The 9,706-nt window shown below is 41.6% G+C and overlaps 1 protein-coding gene across 1 annotated transcript; it reads right to left on the reverse strand.

The window, feature by feature from the left end:
* Window positions 1-2,825, reverse strand: LOC106607862 (signal recognition particle 9 kDa protein). The gene is made up of 3 exons (XM_014205306.2): window positions 2,465-2,825; window positions 1,913-1,981; window positions 1-580 (listed from the first exon to the last, which is right to left on the reverse strand). Exons 1-3 carry the CDS (start codon window positions 2,534-2,536, stop codon window positions 467-469), a joined length of 255 nt encoding a protein of 84 aa, XP_014060781.1. The 5' UTR covers window positions 2,537-2,825; the 3' UTR covers window positions 1-466.
* Between the last annotated feature and the right edge of the window lie 6,881 nt (window positions 2,826-9,706).

Genomic DNA, 9,706 nt, shown 5'->3' on the forward strand with positions numbered 1-9,706 from the left:
TTGGCTGTTGAGGTATATAAACATTTATTGAGTAATGCAATAATTTGCAAAGTTGACTAAATGGCATTGGAGACATTGTTCTTTCACTGAACTAGCAATCAAAAGGTCCTGCTTCTTTCATGTTCACCTCAACATGGTCATGAACATTTCTCCTTGTGGAAATGGAAATAAAAAAAAGCATAACAAAATAAATCTAACCATATAAATAAATAGACATGCGTCTCTCCATCTGTTCTAGTCCATCTTAAAACTGAAAATAAATACAAGCTCTAAAAGAACTCCAGCAAATACCACTTCAGAGGACCGAAGGTTATGCTCGCCATTTTTCATTTCACCAACCCTCCCATTTCCCCTCCCTTCCTTCTCACGATCTGATGTAGTCATTCCAGCTCTGTTCTCTTCCATCGTTTGTGCTATTAACAAACCACAGTACAGACTCAAAGGAGAGTTAACACAACTAAGGGGTTCAGTCCGTTTCCATGGCACCACTTTCCTTGGACACCATAAGCCTCATCAGTTTGCCATGCAGTTTCTCGATCTTCTTCACGTCCTGGGCCTGGTCCGTCTTGTATTGTAAACACTGCAATTGAACAGAATGAGTCGTGGATTAGGTAGAGGGAAACAGACATGAGGCAAATATTTGTTATGAACAAAATTTTTACAACAACATGTCTCAAAAGTCTTACAAGCAACTGGTTAGTTTGCCTAATAGAGTGGTGTTGTCATATTACCCATAAAACCTAGTGGTTAAACAGGAATATGGTTCCAATCGTGATTAGGATTAGGCCGGGCTCGTAGTCAGCGTTTCAATTCATCCCAAAGGTGTTTGATAGGGTTGAGGTCAGAGCTCTGTGCAGGCCAGTCAAGTTCTTCCACACTGATCGACAAACCATTTCTGTATGGACGTCGCTTGGTGCATGTCATGCTTAAACAGGAAAGGGCCTTCCCCAAACTGTTGCCACAAAGTTGGAAGCACAGAATCGTCTAATGTCATTGTAGTGTTAAGATTTCCCTTCACTGGAAGTAAAAACAGCCCCAGACCATTATTCTTCCTCCAAAAAACTTAACAGTTGGCACTACTGTAGTCGTGCAGTTAACGTTCACCTGGCATCCACCAAACCCAGATTTGTCCGTCAGACTGCCAGATGGTGAAGTGTGATTCGTCACTCCAGAGAACACGTTTCCACTGCTCCAGAGTCCAATAGCTGCGAGCTTTACACCACTCCAACCGACACTTGGCATTGCACATGGTGACCTTAGGCTTGTGTGCAGCTGCTCGGCCATGGAAACACATTTCATAAAGCTCCTGATTAACAGTTCTTGTGTTGACTTCCTTCCAGAGGCAGTTTGGAACTCGGTAGTGAGTGTAGCAACTGAGGACAGATGATTTTTATGCACTACGCGCTTCAGCACTCGGCGGTCCCGTTCTGTGAGCTTGTGTGACCTACCACTTTGCGGCTAAGTCGTTGTTGCACCTAGAGGTTTCCACTTCACAATAACAGCACTTACAGTTGACCGGGGCAGCTTTAGCAGGCCAGAAATATGATGGAAAGGTGGCATCCTATGACAGTACCACGTTGAAAGTCACTGAGCTCTTCAGTAAGGCCATTCTACTGCCAATGTTTGTCTGTGGAGATTGCATGGCTGTGTGCCCTATTCTATACACCTGTCAGCAACGGGTGTGGCTGAAATAGCTGAAGCTACTAATTTGAAGGGGTACTTTTGTATATACAGTCCAAATGAAAGTGAATTCAACATTGACTTGTAATGGGACTGTTCGGAAATGTTGAGCCTGCATATTAGATACATGTAAGTCTTCCACTCTCGGATTCTTAAAAGGGACTACTGGTAAGTGTAATATAGGATACAAACAGATGTGCACATTGAACAGACTGTCTTCCCTTGAACATACCACTGCATCATCGGTGACTTTGATGCGAAGGTTACCATCACAGTGTCTGTATTTGAGAACCACCCTGACCTGTATTAAAAGGAGGGAGAAGAAAATATTTTACAAACGTTAGCTAACTCGTTTCAACAAAAGGTAACTGAAAGACCTTAGCCTATTTATTGAATTAAAATAATATGCAACTAACAGAGCTACATGTATTACAACATTATTGATTATCTTAATAGTACTCAGATTTCAACAGTTGACAAACCTTACTATTAGGCAGTTTATAGCTTTTCCTTCCTATTCACATTTGCCAGCATATTTAACGTTAACAGTTGGCTTCTCGTAAACTGGCTGCATTGCTTGAAAACGGCAAGCTAACAAACTAGCTAACAGTAGTTAGCTATCCTGGCTGCTCCTCTAGACTTCATAGCCACTCCAACGGTGATGGTTATTATGGGCTATAACATTTATTTGTGCTGTGAAAGAACAATTACTAAATAAATGTTGCTAGGTAACGTTAGCTAGTTCCTGCACTGTAGCTAACAAAGTTTTAAACTTCATGGTTACCTTCATTGGCGCTGTCAAATATAGTTTTTCTGCTGCACGGGCGAACTCTTCCCATGTTTGATAATAAGGCATAATCCTTGTGCATAAGAAGTAAATTATATAAGAAAAACTGTTTAAATCGGCCTGTTAGGTTGACTAACTTCTTAAAAACCACAGCGAACTACCAGGTAGAAAAGAACCGATGTATGTAAACGTCTGCGATTGGACGAGAGCTCTGAAGACCAATCACAGAGCACAATACTGTGGAGTTCAAGGTATGTCGTAATTCTAGAAAATATTCTACATAGCTACGAGACATGATACTCCTCCAGAGAGAAATCCACAATCTTTGCTGCTATACAATCATGGAGGCCTTCACGCATCAGCCAGTAGATGGCAGAAATAGTTAGGTTTTTTTCAAGAGCGCAAGAAGGGCGCTTTCATTAGAAAGTGAACATAACAGAAATGAATAAAATTAGATTTCATTCTTCTTGACAAAAAATACATTATTCTCAACAGTATAAGAAATTCAACTAAACAATTTCACGTTTCATTAAATAATGGCCTGTTTGACAACAAACCAAAGAGATTTGACAAACAAAAGCAGTCCATAGACCTATTTGATTATTGATTAAATATACAGTACCAGTCAAAAGTTTGGACACACCTACTCATTCAAGGGTTTCTTTATTTTTACTATTTTAGTAATAGTGAAGCCATCAAAACTATGAAATAACACATATGGAATCATGTAGTAACCCCAAAAAATGTTAAACAAATCAAAATCTATTTTATATTTGAGATTCTTTAAAGTAGCCACCCATTGCCTTGATGACAGCTTTGCACACTGGATCCTGGACTTCCTGACGGGCTGACCCCAGGTGGTGAGGGTAGGCAACATCGCCTCTGCCACGCTGACCCTCAACACAGGGGCCCCACAGGGGTGTGTACTTAGTCCCCTCCTGCACTGCCTGTTCACCCATGTACGACTCCAACACCATCGTCAACTTTGCTGACGAAATGACGGTGGTAGGCCTGATCACCAGCGACGATGAGTCAGCCTACAGGGAGGAGGTCAGTGACCTGGCAGTGTGGTGCCAGAACAACAACCTCTCCCTCAATGTCAGTAAGACAAAGGAGTTGATCGTGGACTACAGGAAACAGGGAGGAGAGCACACTCACATCGACGGGGTTGCAGTGGAGCAGGTCGAGAACTTCAAGTTCCTTGGTGTCCAAATCATCAAAGTCTTACAATGGTCCGAACAAGTTTGGTATGGGCCCTCAAATCCTCTACAGCTGTTCCAGTGAGAACATTTTGACTCACTGCATCACTGCCTGGTAATGCAATAGCACTGCCCTTAATCGCATGGCGCTACAGAGGGTGGTGTGGACAGGACAGGGATCAAACCCCAGGCTGTAGTGACACCGCAGCTATGCGATGCAGTGCCTTAGACCACTGCGCCACTCAGGAGGCCTCATTTAACACACTTTAAATGGTTTAGATAGTTATCACAGTGTAAATAGCTATTTATAATTCAATAGGCTACTACTCCTGCTCCCCAGACCAAGTGAAATTTTACTTGAATGAGGAATCAAATAGCCCCCTGAATCTCTAGGCCAGTAAGTATTTTCAGTCTCTGAGATGACTCTTCTCTCTTCCAGAAGCAGGTTGATGTTTATTAGAATGAGTCTGGTTCTGGAGACAGAACTGAGCAATTTCTGCTAGATGGGCTATATTGTAAAAATTATTGAAAACAAAAATGTGCTTTTTGGACTTATGGAGTGTGCTTAAGGTTGTGGTTATGGTTAGGTTTCAAATCAGTGTTATGACTTTGTGGCTGCCGCTTTGCAGAGCTGTCTCAAGAACAATTTAAATTACGAAAAACGCTAACCTGCTTTCCAGGATTTACAAAAAATTGCATAATAAATTGTTTTGTTTTCATGTAGCCTATAATTAATACTATATCTGAAATAACAAAGCAACAGCCCCTTGGGCCAACTGAGATATCGATAGTGACTAACAAATGTCACTCAATTACCATAGCTCCCAGTGTAATTTTGTAAATGCCGGATCTCATGGTGCTTTCAAGACAACTAGGAACTCGGGGAAAAAATAGGTGAAATTATGACGTCATTGATCTCAGGTCGGAAAGTCGGAGCTTTAGAAAGATGCCCGAGTTTCCGACTTAGAATCCGAGGTCGATGACCTTTCAAAAAAAAAAATCCCAGTCGTTTTTGCCGAGTTCCCAGTTGTTTTGAACGCAGCATGAGCTGGTACGAACGGAGACAGACCGACAGTCCCCTCCCGAGTTAATCGTGGGGGACAATAACTGACATCCACATAGTGGCGCACTGAGGTTGCTTATTAGCCTACAGCTCCCCATAAACGTCTCATTCAAAAATCCCGTTATTCCCTTTTTTTGCAAGGGGTACTTGCACCATCTGTTGGCTTTTGGGCTATCAAAAAATTCGAGGGGGTGTGGCCCTGTATGTTCTGTACGTCTCTTACGTACCCACGTAGTTGAGAAAAGCTTTGCGTCAGTGTTGTAGCAGTAGAGACGGGGATCCCAGCGGCACGTTGTCGCTGTATGAAACAACTGCAGTCTCGCAGTAGCGAAAACCATAGTTTCCCCCCCCCCGTATTTTCTTTCATTAGAATTTCATAAACGGTGGCGCGATGCACTAGATCATGTAGGATAAATACTTTTTACATTTTCGTTTTTCTTTTTTTAAAATTACTATACTGGATTTAACTAGGAGCCTCTTTCGTCCCATTGATATTATTTTGTGGCATATTCAAGTGCGAACTTTCTGAAAACCATTGCAAGATAAGTCATCAGTTAAATAACATATTTGAAGCCCTTGACGAAGACCCTGTTGCGTGACAGTACTGTGACTGAATCATGAGGTGAGTAATGATCTAAGTCTTGATTAAAAAACATTGAAGAAACATGATGCGAACATTTAAATTCAATTCACACAGGTAACCTTTTGAGAGGCTGTATGTCCAACAAACTTTCTTACCGGATGCGATCAAATGCATGTTAATCATGAGGTTATTTGGTCGTTTAAATATAGTAAAAATGGTATTCTATTCTGCATATACAGCAAATTGCAATGCAGCAATGTCGATGTGGATCTTGTCTCATTGAATGTAAAATAGCAAGGCATGCAGTGCGCAATTGTATTATCAGTGGCTGCTACAGAGCTTACTGAAAAACACATTTGTTTTTTATTCCAAACTATGTCACACCGCCACACGCCTCCAGAAATAAACATTTGCCCAGTTGTTGCAATCAATGCAGTAACGGGCAGGAGCAATAACCGCAGGTTGAATGGTTAAACCTAGGCTAATTGACCAGTGTACTTTCAGTCAACATGAATGTCAATTTGATCATAGCAATTTCCCATGCATATTGACAAAAAAGACCCATGGAAATGTTGCTAGGGTTGTATTCTACGTGCAATGGGCTTTCATTCATTGTGGAATTGTTTTGCTGGTAAGACATGTTGGGATTATTCACGACGATAATGAAATATAATTGATTTGATGTCACATTAATTCAAACAACCGTTTCTTTCGTTGATGTTGACAATTAGATAGGGCTATGACGGTTTATTACGCAGGGCTTGCGCACTAACTGACTTGTGCCTTAAAAAATACATGTATTTGCATTGAACACATTTAATATCACACAATTCTAAACCTGTATTTAGTAAGTATGATCATTTCATAATGTTTTATTAGTCCTCTAAGGTCGTTCTTCCACCAATGTCACACTTGACTTACTGATGATGAGCACCACTGCACATCGGTGTCCCATGTCTCTGCAGTGCAGGTGTGCGTTTTACTGTAACCCCAGGATGAAACAAACATCTCAAATGTGCATGTTATAGTATACAATATTTAGTCTTCCTCTATTCAAAAGGTGTTATGTTGCTGATAAAGATGTGTATAAGTATAACAGCTTTGTGGCTGTTTGAAAAGGGCTCTCTCATTGTGTTGCAACGCGCTCATCACATTGTAGTGGAGGGAGTTGTCTGTGGGCAAGGGAGAGTTCAGATGTCAAGGCTTGGTCCACAGTCAGAGGGTGAAACACTAGGGTGACCCCTAGTCAGATCCATGACTCAACATGGCGGGGGCGTGGGGCGGATGGGGCCCCTCGAGAGAAAGGCCTAAATGAGGCCAGCTGCTGGCATCTCTCCACTAGACCAAGCCTCATCTAACAATGGCTCTTGCTGCTCCAAGAAACTCAAGCGCTGCTGGAATTCTCAAATATATATATTTTTGTATCCATCTTGCTGATTGGTGATCACATTACTTATTGGAAATAGTAAATAACTAGGTTTCCATCCAATTGGTGACAGGTTTTCATGCGAATATTCTAAAATCTGCATAAAACAATATGCACATATTTCCATCAAACTGGCTAATTGCTGATAAAAGAGTTTGCGTGATGACGTAGTGCACATCAAAATAACTTTTGAAGTTAACTTCCCATATACCGAAAAATAAAAAAAGGGTTTCCATCACATTGTCAACTCTACTGATGGTTTTGTCACAACTGTTGCGTTAAATAGCACGTTCGCTCTAACCAACAGCCCACAGATACAGTGTGAGTAGGCTACCTACATGAGATTATGGATAAGAGCGAGGTTATTTTTATTTGCCAAGCAGCAATCGTCATGTCACCAGAATAAGACCCCCAATATGTATTGGAAAGCAGCATCAAACTCATCACCGTGCACTTTCACCCCGCTGTGAAGTTCATCACAACTGATGTAATCTGTAGCCTAATAAACTGCATGGTTTCCCGAGTCATATCATCGCGTCACTCCAAGTTTACTTTGATATGATAGTTATATCAATATTTGAGCATAAAGGCGTTTCCACAGCCGTTTCTCGCATTAATCATTTTACAGACACAAAAAGATCCCACCATGTCGAACGAACACATTTTCTGTTGACATTTATAAAATTGTACCCGCGTTTCCTTTTTCCTAAAGCCCGGTTGTGACTTTTTTTCATGCGTTAAGTAATTAATCCGCATGGAATGGTTGGATGGAGACCTGGTTACTGATAGTAAATGGTGGGTGAAATTGAAGTAGTCTGTTTAGATTCATTAGACAACAAAGATGAGTGTCAAAAGGGGGGCTAGGCTATTAGATGTGCCTGGTGGGTTTGTTCAACAGGTGTGAGGTGGTTGCTTGGGTTGACTGCTAGGCCAAGTTGCTGGCCTGACTGACTCATGACCATTTGTTGGTGTGTGTCAGGACAGACAGACAGCATGGAAGTTGTCTTTCTCCATGTCAACTGATCAGTCACTATAAGCCCAAAGACTGTCAACATAGGACACCTTTACTATGTCAGTGATGAAACCTGAACTGTCTGCTCCTTTAAAGTTCCTCCCCCATGATGTTTTAAAATAGAGCCCCCAGTCTGTTATGCATCATGGGAAGTGAAGCACACTTGACGTTTCATCGCTCCCGGTTGACGATTTAAGCATCAGGCTGTGATGTGTCATCGTAACAACCTCTGACAGCCTTTTCCTTTTCAGGAGCCTGTTACATTTACACTGATCCTGAGAAGTAACAGCTGTGGAAATGCTGCTGGTATTTTTTTGTATACATTTCTTGTTCAAGTTTTTCTGATGACTGCCACAATTGTGTTCAGCCTCTGGCTTTTTAATGGACTGGAGTAACCCTCCAAATAAAAAAATCATTTAGTCCAAGTTGAGCCTAACGATTGAGCCTAATGATGCAAGTGGCTCATCAGACAGCAGTCAATAGGGTGTGTGTGTGTGTGTGTGTGTGTGTGTGTGACTGTCCACAGTCAGCCGTGAGTGAGCGGAAAGCCAGCCAGATAGTGTACCATACAGTAATAATTGGACGTAATTTCTCTGTTTCATTTGATAGGGGACTGTCATAAAACGGTGGCATGAGTCTTCGGAATAGGATGTGAGGAAGAAGTTATTGTGCTCCGATTATTTATTTTGTCAATTTTCTCCGATTCTATCATCTACTCGACCCTCCACCCTCTGATCTCCGCTTTTCTCATCCCCCTCTACCTCCAGCTCTCTATCTGACAATCCATCCCTTATCCCTCTCATTTCTCCCCTGTTCACCGAAAAACTGCAAACCAGCCTTTCTGTAAGCATTTTATTTTGGCCTCTATCTGATGTCATTGCAGAGGAGTTTCATCTTTCACTTCACTTATCTCTGAGTGATTGTTCGTCCAAGCAAAGTGGACCCGGGAGAGAACTAATCACCAGTGTTTCATCTCCCAGGATTAGGGCTGATTTACAGGAGACAAGTGATTTTGTGCTCTAATAAGGTTACGTAATGTTTAATCCACTGACTGCATTAAAACATTTTCGGCTGGTGTGTTTCCCCTCCTACCTGTGTGTGTGTGTGTGTGTGTGTGTGTGTGTGTGTGTGTGTGTGTGTGTGTGTGTGTGTGTGTGTGTGTGTGTGTGTGTGTGTGTGTGTGTGTGTGTGTGTGTGTGTGTGTGTGAGAATCTAAGTTTAACTGGGTGTAAGTAAACTGCTCTGTCTTTGTGTGTTTGTGCGTGTGTACACATTTTACTATACTTGTGAGTACCAGAAGTCCTCACAAGAATACTAAACCAACTAAAATTCAGAGAAGTGAGGACATTATCCCAGTTCTCAATTGTAAAAAGCCTATTTTAGTGTTAAGGTTACAGTTAGGGTTAGTGTTAGTGGTTACAGTCAGGGTTTGGGGGGGAAATAGGATTTTGAATGGGAATCAATCGTTGGTCCCCAAAAAGTCCTCACAAGTATATTAAGACATAACTGTGTGAATGGTTGTTTGTGTATGTGGGTGTCCAGTATGTTTTTAGCCTTTTAGCCTTGCCTTGCCACAAGGGAAATCAGGAAACGGAACGGTCTTCATTGTTAGAGGTGGAGGATTTGTCTTGCCTTGTCTCTCTGACATGAATCACTAGACATGGTGAAGCTTTGTGGAGAGAGCAAAGAAAATGTAGTGATCCATTTAATAAACACAGGACACCAGCAAAATCCTGCGACTGTGGTGGCAGTAGCAGGAACAGCGGCATCTGGTGCTCTATACTGGTTGTTGGGGTGGGATTGGTGTGGGGGGGGCTTTTGATAAGTCTTACTCATTGTTAAGAGTTATGATCCTAGTCAGATGTTGGGTATTATATTTATTCAAGATTAGATGAATCTTATAAATTAAAATGGCCAATTTGGGTGCAATCAAATAGCTTATTTTCTCAAATGAAA

Source organism: Salmo salar, chromosome ssa06, assembly GCF_905237065.1.
Source record: "Salmo salar chromosome ssa06, Ssal_v3.1, whole genome shotgun sequence".
In the NCBI taxonomy this organism is placed as follows: domain Eukaryota; kingdom Metazoa; phylum Chordata; class Actinopteri; order Salmoniformes; family Salmonidae; genus Salmo; species Salmo salar.

Coding starts and splice junctions, on each gene's coding strand:
- LOC106607862 (XM_014205306.2), bottom strand. CDS start 2,536: ATGCCTTATTATCAAACATGGGAAGAGTTCGCCCGTGCAGCAGAAAAA. Junction 1,982..2,464: donor ATTTGACAGCGCCAATGAAG/GTAACCATGAAG, acceptor CTTTTAATACAG/GTCAGGGTGGTTCTCAAATA. Junction 581..1,912: donor AAGTCACCGATGATGCAGTG/GTATGTTCAAGG, acceptor GTTCAATTGCAG/TGTTTACAATACAAGACGGA.